The 22,442-nt window shown below is 33.3% G+C and overlaps 1 protein-coding gene across 1 annotated transcript in view; it reads left to right on the forward strand.

Moving 5' to 3' along the window:
* LOC143435568 (uncharacterized) overlaps nt 1-14,246 on the forward strand; it is a 38,583-nt gene extending 24,337 nt beyond the window's left edge. Inside the window, exon 4 of the mRNA XM_076918741.1 lies at nt 14,022-14,246. Coding sequence (XP_076774856.1) covers nt 14,022-14,069 — 48 coding nt within the window. The 3' untranslated portion in view covers nt 14,070-14,246. The remainder of the gene's footprint in view (nt 1-14,021) is intronic.
* Nucleotides 14,247-22,442: the final 8,196 nt, after the last annotated feature.

The following is a 22,442-nucleotide window of genomic DNA, read 5'->3' on the forward strand; positions in this document are numbered from 1 at the left end:
CAGGCTGGATAGATATATGGTCAAAGGTATAGAAAGGTGGGGTGAAGACTCCACGCAACTCCCAGGTCAAGCTTTGTAAATTCAATGAAATGTGTGGACGTTGTACTCTGCAACGGGACCCTACTGTCAGTGTGTGGAGAGCAGCCCTCTGTCCTAGCATCAGCCTTTGTTGTTTGAGGACCTCTGCAGAGGTCTCTGGTCTGCAACTCAACTGATTAGAACCCAGTCCAACAATAGACAACCTTGTCTAGCTAGTTGAGACTCAATATCCTCCATTACTAAGAGTCCTCACTAGAATCACTTTTATAGATCCCAGGAATTTTTCACTACACCAGGTTTCTACAACACTCTCCAAGTGCCCCCCAGTTCCCATTGTCTGTCCCCACACTTTCTTGTTCCACCACCCACAACCTTGTCCCTTCCACTCAATCTCCCTTCACCCACAGTCCATTCACAAAATCAATTTTATTTTTCCTTCTCTGGCTGAACCATATGTTACTGCCAAGATCCCTCTTGTTACATAACCTCTTTGGTTCTAAAGATTATAGTTTGGGAATCATAAAAACTGCGATGAGAAAAGCCATCTTTCCGAAATCTAAGTGAAAACCTCTCATTATGATTGATTGCACAACAAAATGATAAAGGAGTCCTTTCAACATGAAAGGATATGATGTGGGTAAGCGAAAAACATAGAAAGGTGTAACATACTTTAGTACGTGCAATTACTCAGATGCAGAATTCTTTAATATTATAAAGATGTTGCATAATCCATCCATACCTATGGTATGAGTACTAAAAGTGAAATGATTTTTTTAAAAATGAAGAGATTAACATGGAAAACAAGGGACAAGAATATCATCTTCCAGTTTCTCTCTCTAAACTTTCCTATATATCCATACACACTATTTTTCAAATGTATTACTTTCCTTTTCATCAACTGTCTTTACATATGTGCATGCCTATAAACACACACATAGTAGAGTAGAGAGGAGAGGAAGGGAGAGAGAATGCTTCAGATTTGCAAGTCTCTTCAACAACATACTTGTAAAATGGGCTCAATATCACATTAAGAAAATAAAATCGATGTTGGAGAGATGGTTCAGAAGTGAGAAGTATCTATTCTTCTCAATAAAGTCCTAAGTTTCATTTTCAGCACTCATACTTGATGTCTCTAGACTGCCTCTACCTCCAACTTTAGGTAATACAGTTCTCTTTTGCCTTTCTTTGACAGTGCATTCATGAAAACATATCTCAGCACACAGAGAGATACAAACACAAACATACCCACATACTAGTAGCTGCAATGACTCAATGCAGAATTCTTTAATAATATAAAGATATTGCAAAATCCATCCATAACTTTGGTGTGAGTACTACAAGTGAAATGATTTTTTAAAATGACTAGATTAAAATGTAAGATGTGTGTGCATGCAGGGGAGGGGAGTTGGCATTGGAAGGATGATTCAGTGCATAAGAGCACTGGATAGTCTTCCAACAGACCCAGTTCAATTCCCAGCTTCTACATGGTGGCTTATACAATTTTTAATCCTAGTTTCAGGTGATCTGGCCTCCGCAGGCTTCTGGCATATAAGTGATACACAGACATACATACACAGAAAAAAATAATTTTTTAAAATTAGTTCTTTAAAAACATGTTTTATACCACAGTCCAATTTGGTTTAATCTCAACAATGCAAGGCTGGCTAAAATATACAAATCAGTAAATATAGTACACCATACAGATAGACATACAAATCACATTATCATCTTTATGGAAGACTAAAACATCTGGTTTTGTGATGTTTAGGTTTTCAAGTACTTCATATAGTCTAAATACTAAACTTTTGACAAATATATGGCTAATTAACACTTTTTCCATAATTCAGGGTGTTTCTTCACTCAAATGATGGTATCTTTTAATATATAGATTTTTTTAGTTTCATGAATTCCAATTTATTAATTACTGATTTTAATGTTCACACTATTCACATGTTGTACAGAATGTGTTTTCCTATGCCAATGAGTTCAAGCCTGTTCCAAACTTTCTACTCTATCAGATTTCAGGGATTCAGGGCTTATATTGAGGTCCTACCTTCATTTGAAATAAACCTAACAAAGAAGGGAAAGGATCTCCATAAAGAAAACTTTAAGACACACACACAAAGAAAAAATAAGAGGAAGATGAAGAGGGAGCAAAGGAAGAGGAGGAAAGAAAGGGAGAAAAAAGAAGAGAATTCACTATTATATGGAATCCATGTTCTTGGAGTGACAGAATTAATATTGTGAATATGGCTATACTATCAAATATACTCAGTTGGTGTTGTCTATAGTGCTAAACATAATATTAATTGTAAAATTAATCTGAAAACTCAAATACCACATATAGACAAAACAATTCTAACCAGAAAGAACATAGCCAGAGGCAGCACACTACATAACCTCAAACTGTAGTATAGAGCTATAGTGATAATGATAGCATAGTAATGGCCCAGAAATAGACAGCTCAACCAGTGGAATATAAGACCTGAAAGATAAACCAATGTGGTATGGATAAATAACTTTTCACAAAGGTAGAAACATCCACTCTAATGCAGACAACCTTTTCAACAGATGGTAAGGACAAAATTGGATATCTACCAACAGGAGAATTAAATTAAATTCTAATGTCTTAGCTGCAAAAAAAGCAGTACAAACTTATGTTAAAGTCTTTAGTTTAAAACTGGAGACACTGAAAACATTATAGGAATGTTTAGCACATGCATTTATCCAACAAATTTCTTAATAAAACATTGATAGCATGGGAAACAGACAAGATTTTTAAAAATCAGAAAAAAGCAATACATATGACATATTACAAGAATAAAAGACAAGAGTCACAGTATTGGTATTTAATTAATGGAAGAAGAGCATTTTATAAACTTCAACATTTTTGTTATAAAAGTAGTAATATTATGAATGGGAAGGATGTGTCTCAAAGTAAAAAATGCTAACAAACAATAGGGAAAAGCTGAGATCCTTCTTAGACATGGTGACTATCGATAACAAGTAGAGATGATTTTGTGTAAATGTGAAAGAAAGGATTTTGAAATTTTTCACAATAAAGTTTACATTAAAAAATGAACTCAGAAGTGGTTAACATATAAAAACTGACAATATCCAGAAGATAACTGAGGCACATATGGTGACATAGCCCCATATTCCCAGTATATAGCAGGCTGAGGCCAGCCTGAGTTTCAGAGTGAGTTTGAGGCCAGCTTAGATACACAATTGATGGGCACCATTTTGGCCCTGATTTCGGCCTTGTGGACAAACTCAAGCCAGGCTCGAGTTTTGAGACCTGTCTTAGTCACTTCTGTTCCGGAGTGACTCAAAAGGACCCATTTGGCCCTGCCTGTGCTCAGTTGTTGCTGATGTGGAGCTTTGCCATTGGCCATGTCAGTCACTCCATACCCTCTGTCACCCTTCCCTGCACCTTATGTCATCTCACCCTTACAAAAACCCCTCATCCCTAAGCTCTGAGTTTATATAAACAAGAGGTTGTTACATTAAAGTTGAGTTCCTGCTCCACAAGACTCCTGGCTGGGTATGTTTCTTTGGGCCGCCTACACTCACCATCCTATTCAGCCCTGGAGAGACCCAGCAGGACTGGGACTTCACTCTCCTCTCATCTGGACCTGCCAGCTGCAAGGCATAATCAAATGTTATTAATCAGTGATTAGAATTAACAAATAATATCACTATAAATATACATTTGTTTGGTAATTACTTTACAATAGACTTAGCTTACAATCAGCAATTTATCCATTCATTTGTAAATAGGTTATTAAACTGGTTCCAAATTTCAGCTATTATAAAATGTAATAGAAAAAAAAACAAAAGCTTGTTTATTTTTTACCTGTTTTTATTTGTTTCCTATAAAGAAAATCTTTGCTTGTATTATCTAATGTCTTGAAGTGTTAGCATTGTTTTATTATTTTCTTCTAGTAGTTTCAAAGTAGCATGTTTTACATTTAGGTGTTTGATGCAACTTAAGCATTAAACAAGTTCAGATATAGGGATCAAGATGCCTCAATTTATAGTTTTTGCTGAATTTACTTTTACAAGTATATTTTCTATGTTTGAACAAAGTAGGGAAAATACCACATTTATAAAGTCAATCACTGACATTTAAAAAATATAAGTTACTATCTAGTGGTGGTTGGGAGGTTTGAACATTTGTGTTACCCCAAAAATCTTTATTAAAACATAATCCCCAATGCAACAGTAATAATAGTTGGTAAATTTAGGAGATGATTAGAACATGAGGGCTCTTCTTCCTCAACAGGATTAATAGCTCATAAAAGAGCTGCAGGGAACCAGATGGGTCCTTTTTGGAATTACCTTTCTATCTCTTCTGCCATTTGAAGACAGCATTCAGGGTACTGTTTTAGAAAGAAAAAGCAGATCTTCTTTATATACTGAGCATACAGTCAATTTGATGTGATACTTCCAAGTATTTAGAACTGCAGCAAACATATTTCTATCATTTATAAATCACTAAGTGATAAGTATTGTCACAAAATATCCAAAATGTACTAAATGAAATATTTATAGAATATTTGTTATATCATATATGCACACCTTCAAAGAGCCTATTGAACTTTAATTATAATTTATATTTTACCAAATTCAGGTCATAAGATATATAATAATATTTCACAAAAATTAAGGATGCACACTTAAATATAATTTGTAAAAGGTTTAACTAACATGTGATAAATATGGAATTGGCTGTTGTTATTGTCTGTATCATCCAGACAATATATGGTCAGAGAATTAAGATATTCTAATGAAAGCCATAATAAATATATAACATAATATATATTACATAGTTTTTAATCAATAAAAATATAACAAACAGTAAACTATTATTTAAAAATAATAAAATAAGAATACAAACAGTACTACGTATCCAAAATGACCTAGTTTATCATTCTGTATTTTACATTCATTTACATTTTAATATTTTAAATTAAAGATAAAGTTTTATGAGTAACTCTGAGGAGTAGTAATACTAATTACCACTGGATGTTTATATTTTGTGAATTTGATATAAGCTGATATTCCTCAGCTTTAAAAATACCAAAGTACTATTTATCTACTTATTAATAAAATACTGTTAGTACTTATTCAAACCAGCTTTTACTTTACTTAGGTAGATGTATGAAAAGTTGAACAGATTAATCATATTTTATGTTATAATTTAGAAGAACATTAGCACAATCAATCTTTTAAAATGTATAGTAAGATTTCTTTGCATACGGTTACAGTGCTTCACAGCATATGTCTACAGCTTTTTTTGCCCATAGACTAGAGTTTGGAGTGTCAGTCACTGACAGCAAACAGTTAACTTTCATTCTTTGTCTATCATATATAGCTCACATAAGCACAATCATATTGTGTTTGTCTTTCTCTGGATGACTTATTTAATTTACCATAAAGCAAAAGGCATATGAAAAATGTTTAATATCACATGGAAGCACAAAACAAAACTATAGTTTTATATCAAATTGCACCTGATAAATGGCTGTCAACAAAATAATTTTAAAATATTGACTGTCATAGTCAAGATATGGAAATACTGGTGCTTTTTTATTCTGTTGGTAGAAATGCAAAATGGTGAAGTCTCTCCAAAAGACAATATAGAGGACACTTAAATATGATTTATTTTATGTTTAATAATGTTAGTCATTTCTTACTATAATAAGATCTACTTTATTGGATGTTACATTTAATATAATAGATTACTAGTAAAAGTGAATATGATTAAGGAATAAAGAAAAAATAATTTTCTTGTGTCAATCACACCTTTCATAAACAGAAACTACATAAAGAGTAAGGATATAATAAATTCAAAGTTGCTTCCACAAGACATAACTTTTGGCAATCTCTTCTGTATGCATGTTAATATTTGAAAGTTTATATGTTTTTATGTATATTTTGATTAAATTACATTCTCAGTATCTTTCCAAAAGCATTCTAAAACATTTCCTACCATCATATAGAGATACACTATACATTTAAAAATAACTCTGTTCAAATGATTTTTTAAAGACTGATCCAATTGCATTTTATTTTATTCAGTATATCACATGCAACATTTGAACTGTGTATAAATCAAAAACATGTTCTAAAGAATATATTAATACTAACATGTTTCAATTTTGGAAAATATCCCATATAACATTAACTTCCCACACAAGTTTCATAGACATCAACATAACAAGAAAATTGTGGTTTAAAACTATCATATTTATCTCTAGCCTGGCATGAAAATATATATCTGTAATGCCAGCCCTGGGATATACAATGAGACTATGCCTCACAAGTATTAAAAATGTGTTAATATGTAAATATGAAGTATTAATTTTATATATGATAAGCCCTAATATGTGTAAAAAATACAGTGCATAGTAGAGGATACAAAGCATGCAAATGTTATCAATAATATTGTAAATTGTATTTGTTAAGAAATGTATATGTAACAAACTAGGTTACATATAGTAGAATTAATTCTATCCAATTTAAATAACCCATATAATCTTTTAATCATTCTGTGTTTTACCTAATCTTTTCTGACATGATTGCTTTTCTGATTCCTCAACAATATTATATTACAAAATGCAACTTATTATATCAGAGTTGATACAATTGTAATACAATGTCAGGTCCTTTCCTATCATAGGCTCAATAACTTGAAACAGTCTGAAACTTTAAAAAGTCTTCTCACTTAATGGCTGCTAGGACGCTGAGCTGAACATGATTTAGCTATATTTTCAACAACCATCAGGAATGTAAGTGTTTTTAAAAATCATGCATATCTGTGCACATAAAATTGGCTAAATTTCTGTTCAGTTGAGAAAGGAACATATGACTAGTCTAAGCTTCTTGCTGACAATGACCATTACTGTGAAGTGGGGGTGGAAAGCTGTCACTGCAAATGTAGAGGGAATGCAGATCTGAAGAACTACCCTTGATGGCAAAATGCATGCAGCCTGTGCCTGTAGCATAAAGAATGCTGTCTGATGGCAGAATACATGCAGCCTGTGCCTGCAGCATAAAGAATGCTGTCAGCCCTTCAAAAGCTCAACTCGCTACAATTTTCTGAGACCCACAGTGCAGATGTGTCAGGCAGAATTTGGCCCACAGTGTTTGGATTAGCAGTAAATCTACTAATCCAACCTAATATTCAAAAGGCTATTGCTAGATCTGGGGGTCATAAATTTACACTAGTCTTTCATCATTCTAGGCCCCAGATGGCCTTAAATGGGCATAAAGAATAATGAGATCTAGGAAGACGTTATTATATTCTTAGGTCAAAATTCACAACACAATCTCTTTTTCTTTTTTTTGAGGCTGGAAGGGATGACTTCCTTGAAGTGCTAATATCCACTGTTGATTGACTCTGCAGACTACTTTCAGAGTTCACTGTATTTACTTTAGATATAAATAGTATTATTGATAGCCAGAAGCCTGTAACAACGATATCTATTCATGTGGCAACTCACCAAGGCTATTGCATCAAGTATAATGTATACTTTTGCTTCGGTTTACACTGACAGCTTTATAAAAGTATTATTTTAGCAAGGGAAAGATAAAATATGAAGTTTATCATAATTCCCACTGTGTGATGTCTATGCATCCTTAAGCTTACAGTTTCATAAATGGCTCCTTTGAAACTGGAAAGTTTTAAGAAAGCAAAAGTTTAAAATGTGTGCTTGTTTAAAACCCCTTCCACCATCTCTGGCTGAGAATACAGGTGGCCAAGCACAAGAGTTCCTGCCAATTTCTAAAGTTACACTTTTATCCACTAAACAAGCATCCTGATCCGGGTTACCAAACAGGGCACTCAACAGGAGCCCTTGGGCGTGCATATTAAATATCACTTATGCCTCTGTCTGGACTATCCACTTTGGGAAGGCTTGATCTCATTCTGTTTCACCCTTTTCCTGTGCTCTCCGGCTTTGGGTAATGAACTTTCCCTAGAGACTTTTCTCAGAAAGGATCTTCATGTAGAACAGTTGATGCACATGCTTCTATTTTAAAAGCCACATGTTCAGCACATTTTGCTTTTGTGAAATGGAATATGGTTTAAGTTTGTTTCAATCAAAAAAAAGTTTGGCTGGAAGGACTTATGTCAAAGTGCAAAAGGTTTTATACACAATAAAGGAGGCTTTTTTTCCTTCTTTTTCCTTTTATGGTCCCAAAAGGAGAAAATTATTAAACATACTCTTTTTTACCTCAACAGTAATTGCCTTATTTTTGTTTTATATAGATGAATTTATAAAGCAACTTGTTAAGAAAATACTATTGTTTTATTTATTTTGGATACAACGGAAGTATTACAACTCATATCAGGAAAACAGTCCTAGTCTCTACTATGAAACTTAATATGTATTCACAGTAAACAGTTTCAATGTCAGAATTGAGTGGATTATATAAAAAGCTCCTTCTTGGAGTAGCTGTTCTATTGTATCTGCCTGGTATCCAGGGAATTCTATGTTTAAACACCTTCCCTGAATCACTATTCATATTCAAAGAAGTGTGCCTCTTAATATGCAAAACTTCAATTTAGAAGGTGGTTGACAAAAATAATAAAGAATATGAGTGATTAATTATTCTGAATCCAATCATTATACTGAAGACAATTATAACCTAGAAAGCCTCGCATCTGGTGTTAAAATGCAATTTTTTTGTTACTCAATGCCAGTTTGAGGTTAAAAATCTTACGAACTTACTTATTTATTATCTTACTTACTTACTTACTTACTTACTTACAGGTAACAATTTACCTTTAGAAAATCAAGGATCCAACAATTTCCATTCATATATTTTCTTGTTCCATTCTCATCTTATTTTCACATACTTTAATGACTTACACATATTTTAAGCCACCTCAACATGTTTTGTATCTGTGACATGTCGCCAATGATGTTAGCATAGGTTTATTGGCTTACTCAAAAGCCATTCAAAACATAGTAGTAGAATCCATAGGATAGACACTGGGGACACATATTTCACATAGATTTTTTTGTGATCTAGTTAATAAAATAAGGTGACCATCCAGAGGAGGTTAAAAGTTAGAAATTAATTAAAAGCAGGAACTAGAGAGAGGGCTCAGTAGTTAAAAGTACCAGTTGGTCTTGTAGAGAACCCTGATTCAGTTCACAGCACAAACAGAGGCTCTTGACCATCTGTCACTCTAGTTCCAGGAGACAGAAGGCCCTCTATGGCACCCAAAGATTTGCATATACCTGGTTTACTTGCAAGCACACTGGCAAAACAATCCCAAAAATAAAGTAAATATTATATCTTTAAAAATCAATTTAAAATTAGCTTACTAAATGTGCTTATGTAAAGATGCAGAGATTATAAATTATAGTACAATTGTTGCTGTTTTCTAAGTGTTAACTTATCAAACATTTACTGAATACATGTTAGGCTACAGACATTGTTACTACAACTGACCTTGTAAAAATCAGTGAAAAGATGTGCTTAGTTTCATAAACTGATATGTGTTATAATTAGGTGACAAAGCAATGAAAGAGTAAATTTAAGTCATTTATACATTACTACCCACAATTAATATCTAAATGAGATTAATGCCTCATAAACCTTTCAGAAGGCATTACTGTAATCTACAGGTTATTCTATTTTGTTGCTCCTTTTATATTATACTTCATTTATTAAATTAATCACTTTGAACCTTAGTGGTTATGTTTGATTAGTGTGAACTTAATTCTATTAAACTCAAAGCTCAATTGAAATCTAAATGGATATGATTATTATCTTTTGAGTTAAAAAAAACAACTGGGAATGAACTCGTTGAGAGCTAGTATATAAAACACAAACCAACATAGTAAGATAGAAAGATTTTAAAAAGAAATAATGGCTTCCCCAACAGCTTCTCTCTAAATCACCTCATAAGCACACCAAAACACTTGAGAGTGCATTGTTACGGACAAAACACAAAATTCTAATGCTAGAAACATGTGGATTATTGTTGGAGTTGATCACACTATTGCTAAGGTTTCTCATTCTGGGTCCTATTAAACACCTCTACTATAGTCAGATGGCTGGGATATCAAACTGTCTTTGGGAAGAAAGCCCAGTTACTTTAGGGCTATGTGGGTAATATAGCTATGACATCTGTCAACCCTGATGATTGCCAGGAATAATAGAACCAATTTAGTTGTTAAGATGTCCCCTGGTTTCTGGTTTAATCACCAGTCTTTCTTAGTAACTTGCTATTACTTTTCTTTAAAATATAACAACTAAAGGAACTCTGTCTATTTTTCTTGTTGCCTCTTTCATACAGCGTGAAAGAGATTGCTGGGCCCTTTATGATTTTTATAGCAATGGTTAAAATTCTCCCTTCTTCATCTGTACTATTTTCAAAATTTATAAATACAGGTAACAAAATGTGCTCATTTATGCTAAGAATAGGACAGGTTGATAAGTGGATTCATATTCAGATTTATTCTTAACAGATTTAGAAAAAACTGTGTTCTTAAAGTACTTTATATCTCTTTATTTTGTATTTATGGAAGTATAATATGTTGTCAAAATTATGCAATCTCAGTAGGGGGCTTCTACCCTGCCTCTGATCATTCAGTTTCCAGAAAAAAGACACACTACTTTTATTATTAAAATAAGCCTTAATCAGCACTATTGCTGGGCAGATATCTACCTTCTGTGCTATTAGAATTTATTTCCCCATCATTAACCCCAAATTATAATTTGCCATGTTTAGTCTGAGCTGCTCTTAACTTCAATTGTCCAGCCCTCATTGCCATACTTTCATGACTCACCTAACTTATGACATCTTCCTTCTCTCTCCCTCTCATCTTTCTTCTCAGAAGCCAAGTGTGGGAACCCCATGCCCTGCTTATCTCAATTCTGTCCAGCTATAGGCTGTAGGCATTTATAATCTGGGGCAAGGTCACATAGTGTAACTTAGATCTACATGTAAATTCTCCCATCATTGGGGGCATCCAGGCTTTGGAGGGCAATATTTAACATTACAATACATAGCAAAAGACCAAACATCAACATGAAATATTTTCTGATTTTGAAGTGATACTAGATATTGTGAAATAAAATTTACAAAAGATACTGTAAAAAACATAAAAAACCTTCACCAAAACCCAAAAATGTATACACAAGTTTGAAAATAAACCCATGGGCCTTTCATAAAAATGCTATGAATACTTTTGCTGTGTCATTTGTTTTTTAACATCCATAAGTCTGTGATGTTACATGATTGGTGATTGGGCATGGTGACAGCTTATTAACTATCCACAGATCACTCACTAATTGGTAAGCTGTAATATGTCTAGGAATATTGTTGCTTCATACAGTATATGCATGAACATGAGAAGTATAATGAAATATTGTATGTCTAAGATTATTTTATAATTTATAGAATTTTCTCTATGTGAAAACATAAATATACAAGAACAAACAACTGGTAGAACACTGGAAGCAGTTCGTGAAGAACTGAAGTCTCTATAAATGAACTCTATTTTTAACAACTGGTTCTGTAAATTGTTTTCTACTACATACTTACTACTTACATACTTACTACATACTTACATACTTACTACTACATACTTACATACACATGTAAGTTAGTTCGCAAAAATAACTTTTTTCTTTCTTAATTTATTTATTCATGTTACATCCAGATAACAGACTTCTTCCTTCTCTCCTCTTATTCTCATGATCACACCCCATCCTCTTCTCTGAGAAGGGAAGGCCTCCCATGGGTACCAACCTTCCCTAGCATATCAAATTGCAGCAGTACTAGGTGCATGCTCTCTCACTAAAGTTAGACAAGGCAGCCTGGCTAGGGGAAAGGAATCCAAAGGTAAGCAACAGAGTTAGAGTCGGCTGCTACACCAATTGGTAGGAGACCCACATGGAAGCCATTGCTGCACAACTGCTACATATTTATAGGGGGCCTAGGCTTGAGCCTATGCATGACTTTGCTTGGTGGTTCAATCTCGATGAGCCCCAGGGGCCCCAGGTTAGCTGACTCTGTAGGTCTTCTTGTGGTGTCCTTGACCCCTCTGACTCCCTCAATCCTTCCTCTCACTCTTCCACAAGACCTCCTGAGCTTCACCTTGAGTCTCTCTGTATTTGTTTCCATCAGCTGATTGATGATGTCTTTCAGAAGACAGACATGCTAGGCTTCTGTCTGCAAGCATAACAGAGTATCATTAATAGTGTCATGGTTGGCTCTCTCTCAAATGGATGAAACTAGAAAATATTATTCGGTGTGAGGTTAATGCAGACCAGAAAGACATTCATGATATGAACTCACTGAGCAGTGGATAGTAGCCATAAAGTACCAAAGAACCATGCTGCAATCCAAAGACCCATAGAAGTTAAGGAACAGGGAGGGATCAAGGGAAGAAGTTTGAATCCACTCAGAAGGGAAAATGAAATAGACATTGGAGGTAGATGGATGGAGGGACCTGGGTCAGGAATAGAACTCATGTGAGGATTAGTTGAGGAAAGAGGTGAGAGGACTGGAAGAAAACAGGGAAGTTGGTGGGGGGGGGCATCTCTGGGAAGAGTTGGAGACCTGGAACCAAGTAGACTCCCTAGAGTTTATGGGAGTGATCCTATCAGTGGGGGATATAGCAGTTGATGTAGCCACCTCATGCAGCCAGGTGGGACTTTCATGGAGATGCAGATACCAACCCACCCACAAAACCTTCTACCCAAAATTTGTCCTGCCTACAAGATGTGCAGTGTTTAAGATAGAACAGAGATTGAGAGTATGTCCAACCAATGACTATCCCTACTTAAGACCCATCCTAAGGGAGGCAAGAATAACTCAGGAATCAGGTAACACAGTGAAAAACAAAATACATGACTAAAGAAATGGCTCAGCAAGTAAAGATACCTGACACCAAGGACAAAAGACAATGTTAGATTCCCAAGACCCACAGCATGGGAGGAGAGAACCAACTCTAGAAATGTGTTTTCTGACCTCCACAGGTATACATCAATTCACATAAGCACAAACTAAATAAATAAAAATGTTATAATTAAAAAAAATAAATTGTTTATAATAGAAGACAACCAAGATCATTTTGCATACATTGAATTTTTACTTTACATATTTTTTACATTTACTGTCATTTAAATATTACTACATTTAGTTGAATGTGTATGTGGGAGGTAGGTGGGTGTTGTAGGCTTATGAAATGATGTGCATTTAGAAGTCAGAAAACAAATTGCATGCATAAGTTTTCTCCTTCCACTATGTGGATCCCAGGGTTTGAACTCAGGTCATCAGGGATGGAAGCAAGTATCTTTACCCACAAAGCCATCTTAATATCTTTCTTATTGTTGTTATACTATGTATATCAAATATCACATGGTTTTCATATATACATATAAATTTAAATATATAATAAATGAATATTATATACTTTTAATTATAAATTAAATGCCCACAACTTTTTTCACATACTTTCACCATATCCTTTTTGAAGTACTCCCTTCAAAAAATAATGTTGTCATATACATACACCTATAACGCTAGTGTTGGTGTATGTAGGCATATTTTTTTTCAATTTCAAGCAATTTTTGCTTTCTGTATGATTCTTCAATATCAGAAGAATATTCAAATTTATCTTTACTTACATGTATTTAAATGTATTACCTAATCAAAAAACATAAAATTAGAACATAGAATTTGAGATCTGGCAGCCTATAACATTTTAAATCATATATTGTTAACTACATGGATATTGTTAAATGACAAATTTCAAGAATGTATTGCATCTTACATAAATATAACTCAATGTGAACTTAGCAGCAAATACAATTTTATCTCTCCTTGAAGCCCACAGCCATTAGTATACTACTATCTACTTCTATAAGTGATTTACTTTGGTAACAAATTATATGTAGAGTATTTTGTCCTTCAAGGTCTGACTCACCTCACTCTTTATAATGTCTTTCAGGTTCATCTGTATTGTACCAGACTACAGGATCTCATTATCTTACTTTAAGAATGAAAATATCCCCATGACTGTACACATCATGCTTTAGTTGTTTACCCATATGTATAAAGTTGATTAGTTTGATTATACATTGTAATACTTAAGTTAATATAGGAATGCATATATATATATATAAATGAGACTGTTTTATTTATTGGATATAATACCCAGGAGTGGGGTTTTTGAAGTAAATAACTATTACTCTAAAATTTTTTGTAGAATTCTCATTATTATTAGGAGCATTTTAACAACACTATGTTTTTGAAGGCACAAAGCCAATAACTTTCTCATTATTTTATAAGTCTTAATAATTTTTTACTGGATATTTTATTTACATTTCAGATATAATCTTCTTTCTCCCTCCCCAATCAGGAACCCCCTGTCTTATCCTCCCTCCTCCTGCTTCTATGAGGATATACCCCCACCCACCTGCCCACTCCCATCTCCTCACCCACGATTTCCCCCACATTGGGGCATCCAGCCTTCACTGGACCAAGGATTCTATTACCCACCTATGCCTGACACTGTCATCCTCCTCTACATATACAGCTGGAGCCATGGGTCCGTCCCTTTGTGCTCCCAGGCTGGTGGTTTAGACCCTGGGAGCTCTGGTTGGTTGGTATTGTTGCTCTCCTCATGGGGCTGCAAACCCTTTCAGCTCTTTCAGTCTTCTCTCTTACTCCTTCATTGGGAACCCCATGATCAGCTCAATGGTTAGCTGTGAGCTTCCAACTCTGTATATTTCAGGCTCTGGCAGACCTCTAAAGACATAGCTATATCAGGCTCCTATCAGCATGCACTTCCTGACATCCACATCAGTGTCTACCTTTGGTGACTGCACAAGGGATGGATACCCATTCTAATGGCCAGAAGCTGGAAAGAACCAGATGTCCTTCACCAGAGGAATGGATACAGAAAATGTGGTACATGTACACAATGGAATATTACTCAACTATTAAAAACAATAAATTTGAAAAATTCTTAGGTAAATGGATGGAACTAGAAAATGTCATCTTGAGAGAGGTAACCCAATCACAAAAGAACACACATGGTATGTACTCACTGATTCTTTGGATATTAGCCCCAAAGCTCGCAATATCCAAGATATAACCCACAGACCACATTAAACTCATGAACAAGGAAGACCAAAGTGTGGATGCTTTGGCCCTTCTTAGAAGGGGTAACAATATACTCATGGGAGCATATATGGAGACAAAACATGGGACAGAAACTGAAGGAGGGGCCATCCAAAGTCTCAATAATTTTAACATAGGATCTACTTTATTTACTATACAAATTAATGATCATTTTTAAAGTTTAAATTTATTTTTAAATTTTGTGCTTTATTTACTCCTCTGTCTAAGTCTCAGATCCTGTCCAACTTTCCTACCCACCTAACTTTGTGTCATTACTTTTTGTTTGTTTCCTTATCAATCAATTTCAATTTGTACAATCCCTATATTGTTGCATGTGTGCCTTCACTAAAGTATGACCTCTTTACCAGAGGGAATAGGCTTAAAGAAAATGACTATTCCTCTTCCAGCAGCTATCAATTGCCTATAGATCTTTAGCTAGGGTTGTGATTTCATGCCTAACTCTCCCCTTTCCATGCTGAGATTTTGTCTGGTTTGAACTTACTTTTACATAAGGTTTGTACATGATGTCATAATTATTATGAGTTCATACATGCGAATGTTTGATCATGTCCAGAAAACACTATTTTCTTGTAGTCATTCACTGCCTTCACTCCTTACTTACCCTTTGCCTCCTACTTGCAATGGTCTCTAATGTTCTGTACTCAAGTGTATAAAGTTTTCAGCAATTGGCTCTTACAATCATGTTATAGAGGGTAACCCATAAATTGGCAGTAGTACATGATGTTTGAGGGCTTATAGACCTCACCAGCTGATAAGTCCACAAGATATAACTCATTTCTGGTAATAGAAATTTCATATTTTAGCATGTGGTATTTTGTATGAGTATTGCCATTTTGGTTATAGGATAATTTCTTTTTAACTCATTTATATTTTCTCCTCTACATTTCCCTCCCACCTCCAACTCTAAGTTACTACCTTGAAGTAACCCTAACAGTTCATACTTAATTTTCCAGCATCTGATGGAAGTCATAAGACTCTTAATTATTTTGAGTTTCATGAAGTCCTCATATTTGTGGATGCAGAAATTGATCCTTTGAACAATCTATCTAAAATTGAGACTATTTAGCAGTTGCCCAAATAACCTTTCTTCCAAAGAGGGGCTGTTAAGCTACCCTAGTCACTTGGTGCTATATTTTTAGATCCTTTGGATTATCAGAAAGACTCCTTGCTTTCCTTTGTTGTCACCAACCGGAATCCAGTTAAAATGTGTTAGTTAAGTCAGTCTAATCAAATCTCTGATAGACAAAACAGAAGTCTTGCAAGTTGGTCCTACAAACCAAATTGTGACGTCTCATCCTTCCCACAAGAAGTCAAAGGTTAGAGTTTTTCTCTTGTTTGTTCCAATGGAGTAAGAAGGAGGGATTATGCTAGTGATATTTATGCTAATACAAGCATCCATCTTTTTGTGGTGATTTCCTGTCAGTGTGTATATACAAGAAAAAAACCCCTGCCCTTTAGAGTGCTTTTTTTTTGCACCAAAATTACTGAATAGTGTGTTAATATCTATTTTGTTTGTCAAGGAGAACCTAAATGCTGAGAGTTTCATATTTATTTTTCAATAATGAACTAAAGAGAAGAAATAGATTGCAGGTGTTCTAGAAATTTTCTGACTGGCTTTGATGCAGATCCTTTTGTATTTTGTCTAAAATGTAAGAGCCTTTAACTGATTTGTGGATATTCCTAAGTGGATTTGGTCCATGTGCTATTGTTGAATTAGTGTCTCTGTGGGTCCCAGGTGTGTCTAGTGAATTCTAATCTCATCACCTTCTGAATATTACTATTACAGACTCCTCAGTTTTCTATTTCTCCATTACCTTCCAAGATTCTATGACCTAGCATACAGACTCAAAGCAATAACTTTCTGAACTTGCTGTTGCCTTCACAGTTGCCTCACAAAGCATAAACCAACTTTAATTACACTTTTTACCTATTTATGACTGCTCCTTGAATTGGCATAGGACTTACTATGATATCATGTTTCCTTTCTATTATTAAGGTAAATCATGGTTCATTTTTATGCAAGAAGCATAAAAATATTAAGTAGTTTCCAGAGAAACTACTTAGGATAGGATATTACATTAAATTGGGGGAAAGATAATTACAATTTTGGTGAAGACAATGGCAACAGTAATGGTAAGAATTTGTCATATCAGAGGATATTTTAAAATTTGGACTAACACAACTCAGTCAAAGGACATATTGAAGGTATGAGATGCTCAAAGAAGTTCTGAGAGTTTATTTCTTACTATACTCAACTCTTGACCTATGTAGTGCTCAGGAATACCATGTCTTATATTTTCCTTTCTCTATAATTTTTCTATCATCAAATAAAGAAAAAATATAGGAAATACTAAAGCTAAAACTTTAAAAATGGTATCTAACATGCAACTATTTCAATCTGTTAGCACTTCCCAATCATATCTTTCTTTTTATAATAAAATTACTCAAAATATTGTTAATATTCTTTATTTTTGTTACACGCTGCTTTTAATTCTAGTCATAGCAATGTAATTAACAATCATGAAATATGCCCACATTTTACAGAAGTCAGTTTTATTATTTCGCCAACTACACCTAGAAGTATACTTGATCTAGATGGGATTTTTGTCACCTCATTGAATGCCAGAGGTTGTTTGTATGGTCCTGCTGTTGAAACAAGGTGTCTTGTTCCTATTTTTGTTGATCTAAGTAGAAATATGCTAAACAATTTTAATTAGATGACCATCCCTACAAGAGTTGGGTTAGTTTCTGGTCAGAAATAGAGGAATAGAAGTATCTAATTATGGGTTCAATTCCATGGTCCAATCTCTTCACAGGATTAAATTATCCATGACTGCCATTTACTCTGCATCCAATCACTTGCTTTATCTATAGCCTAAGGTGAAAATAGAAGTGAAATGGGATATAGAGGTAATGCAGAAATGCAGGGAAATAAATGTAAAGGCCTAATATATCTTAAGATAGTCAACTAGATTTAAAACTAAAAAAGATATGAAACAAATTTCCTTATGAATAGTTATGTTTATTCTTAGATATATACTGTATGGTCTTTCAGCTACCATGTTTTTTTGTTGCTATAATTTTGAGACAGGGTCTCTCTATGTAGTTCTTCCTGTCATAGAGCTCTCTATGTAGACCAAGCTAGCCTCAAAGTCACAGAGCTATGCCCATCTTTCCAACCACCCCCTGGAGTGCTGGAATTAAAGGTGTGTACTATAATGGCACATTGCAACCTACTTTTTCACCAAGGTTGCATCTGAATGCTCAAACTAATATAAATAATCATGTGATTAATTTAACCAGGAATGAAACCTGAGTGAAATTAATGTAGATATTTTTAAATAAAAAATGAATAAACAAACTAATTTTAAACCACTTAATTAGCTTCCTGGTTACATGTACAAAATTTACTATGCATTTTGAAATAGGATGAGAAAAATTATCTGACAAATCTTTGTCTGAATTACCAAATGACAATACTTTTTTTTCAGTTATAAAGTTTAATTCAAATGGGTAGTTACTGGTTAGTTTTTGTCTGTTTAATTCTTTGTTCAAGAAATGTGTCCTCAAATATTTCTTGAGAAAGTCAAACAGATATAAAGATTCTATGGGACCTAAATGAATTTAATATTTTAAGAAGTTATATAGAAAATATTTATGGCATAAAAGAAAAATAATCAAATGTATTTATTCAAAACAAAGTAGTTTGGAGCTGAGGACACTGTTCAGTGGTTAAGAGCACTGGCTGCTCCCCCATGAAGCCTGGATTTAACTGATGGCATTATAGTTCTAAGGGATCCAACATATTCTTCTGGCTCTATTGGCATCAGGAACAAAGGTGGTAAATAGAAATACATGCAACTAAATCACCAGATACATAAAATAAGATAAATATACCCCCAAAATTAAAATTCTATTTTCTTAAATTTAATAGGCAGCATAATGCAGTTGTCATGGGATTTGAAGTGAGAACCATTTTGGGTTGAATATACATTTGACAGTTTTATGTTTACATATACAGAAAAAGGAGGGAACAATATGGTAATGAAGGCTACTTTTAAAAATCACGAAATATGGACATGTCCAAGATTTCCATTTTTCAATATGATTGAAAAGCTTGTTTTATATAACTATTACAAAAATAACCATAGACTATAAATAAACAATTTAAATAAATGAAGTGAACTGACTAAAATAATTACAGAACAAACAAAACTGTCCAAACTTAAAAGGCCAATATCTCAAAGACAAGGGAAAATATTGAAGTAAGCCCAACATTCTTTGCCATTTTCACCCTATAGGAGGTGTTCTGACTTGAATCAGAATCTTCAGCTACACGCTGAGGACACAATTGTAGCTCAAAGATTTTGACAGTTTAACAGAGCTTAAGAGGTAAAAGTAAAATTAAGTTGACTAAAGCATTCTAATCTTGAAGTATAAAATCTTGGCAACAGTAAAGACATATTTCATGAACTACTTAGTAGATTATACAAAGTAAAAATCAAGAATAGTGTTCTAGAAGAGAAATCATTGCTAAAATTTTATACTAAAATTCTAAGAAAAGAAAATAACAGAAAAAAGACAAAAGAATGTTAGGGATAGATAAGGATTTGCCCAAAGATGCAATATCCATGTAATTATGTACATGAAGGATAAAAATGCAGTGGTCTTAATATAATACCTGAAATACATTTCTATATAAATATGTAGGACAGAAACTTTCAAAACTAAAAACATATATCAAGCTAAACGATCCAAACATGATTGTAAATACCTAGTGAGAAAAATATAAGATATACCTCAGCAAATCTTTACAAAACAGTTGAAAAGTAAGTGAAAAGCAGTGGAAGACAGAAACAAAACCATGAATATTAACAGATCAAAAACCAGTCAGACATAGATAAATTTTATCCTAAAAATAAGTGTCAATCCGAAATGGAATAACAGATTTTTGTGCATGTATATGGTATATGCTCACACTGTACAAGCATGTGGAAGCCAAAGGAGGATGTTGGGTAAACTCTATAATTTTCTGCTTTCTTATCATTGAGTCAAGGTCTCTCATTGAACTCAGATGTAGGTTGGTATCTCCAGTCATCCATTTCTGAACCAGACAATGCTGAGCTATATAGGCATGCCTGGAGGTACATTCAGATTCTTAGAGGAGTACTAGGGATATGCAACCAAATATTCAGTTATTTTAATCAATACGTCATGTCCTCAGTTATAGAGTTGCAAATTTCAAATAAAACAGAGATTCAAGAATTCTATATAGTATAAAAGAGAAAATAAAAGTCCTAGAGAAACAAAAGAAAGAAAATAGTTTTTAAAGGTAAAACTTGAAAACTAGTATAGACGTTCATACTTACTAAAAAAGACCTTCAAATGCTAAAAAGGTATTGAGATTAAATCATGTAAACATAGAGTAATGAAAAATATTTAAAATATTTAATTTATAAGTATAAATAAATATAAATTATAAAATGAAGTGTCATATAAATTTTACATTTTATATGTGTATAAATAAATTTATTATAATAGCATAAAGAACATTTGAATTTGGAGAACAGAAATATATATTAATTGAAATAGATTCACAAAACCCAAATGACTATAAGAAAAGAGAGAAAAAAAATAAAATGAACAAGTTTAACCACAAGATAAATACCAGATATAAATCAAGTCATATCAAGAACTGTATGAAATATCAACAACCCATATCAAAATATATGAAAAAATATGCACTAAATCAAAGGTCATATTTTTAGCAATAAGGAACAAAAAGGTTTAAAAGAAAAGGAAAAATATAAGGCATGCTAACATTAATAGGCAGAAAATCTACAGTAGTTAATGTGCCACATAAGAAAAAAATTAATTTTAAGTTCAAGGACCATTATCAGAAACAATAAAACTTTCTATAAAAATGGAGGCTTTGATTCACCAGGAAAGAAAAAAAATCGACTTTGAACACTAATATATATATATATATATATATATATATATATATATATATATATATATTACACACATATATATGTATATATATGTGTGTATATATAATATATACATATATTATATATTATACATTATCTATTCATGAGTTGATTCACAACTAGGAAGGTATATTGATAATGTTCAATTTTGTGTGTATATATACATATATATATGAATATTATTCAGATATAAAAGAAAACAAATTATGAAATTTGCAGATAAATGGATACAACTGGAAATAATCATTTTGAATGGGATGATTCAGACAAAGAAACACAAATCCATGATCTCTCTTATATGTGGATACTAGACTTGAAACTTTACACATGTGTGTTTAAAATGGAGTACTCATAGGAGGTAAGAGTAGAGCTCATAGATTGAGCATAGGCACTATAAAGGAAATAGTTATTTGTAACAAAATAATATCTTTCAGCATGAAAGCATCATTGGAGACATGAACTTGGAGTAGGTGGAACTGTATCTACAAGACCTGTAGAAGATCAAACTACAAAAAATCTCAGCATGAATGGGAACGTGTCATAAATACTACCTCTACCTCAGGTACTATTAACAACTGATTGATACTATGTGCTAAAGAAATAGTTTTCCTTAGAAATGTTATCCCTAAGAGTCTACTCATTCTCCAGCAGATTTTTCTACACCCATGAACATACAGTCAACACTAATTGAAATTCTTTGGTGACCTTAAAATATAAAAAAGTAAAGGACAAAAAAGTGGTTTGGGGATATTGATAAATTGGAGGGAGGGATAGGGTGGATTTAATCAAAATGTACCATATGCATGGGTGAAATTTCCAAAACAATGAAAAAGAATGATCCATATATTTGAGTACATTTTTCCCTCAGCTGAGAAAGCAACTGAAAATCAAAAGATACAGAAGATTTAAAAAACACAAATTATTATAATCTATAAACCTTAACTATATGCTGAGTATTAAAGACATTGTTTGAATCTATTGTAGTGCTAGTTCCTCAACCTAGAACTGACCTTAATACTTGCATGTAATTAAAATGGTATAAAAGCAAAATGAGGAGGGTGATGGGATAGGGTGTTTCTAAGGAGTGGAAATGGGGAAAGGGGATGACATCTCAAATGTAAATAAATAAAATATCCAGTTAAAAAATGAAAAAATAAAGACATTGTTTTACTTCAAAACATAGAAACCATAAAATTTTTCTAAACTACAAAAAAAATTAGCCAGAAATAAGT

Source organism: Arvicanthis niloticus, chromosome X, assembly GCF_011762505.2.
Source record: "Arvicanthis niloticus isolate mArvNil1 chromosome X, mArvNil1.pat.X, whole genome shotgun sequence".
Lineage (NCBI taxonomy): Eukaryota > Metazoa > Chordata > Mammalia > Rodentia > Muridae > Arvicanthis > Arvicanthis niloticus.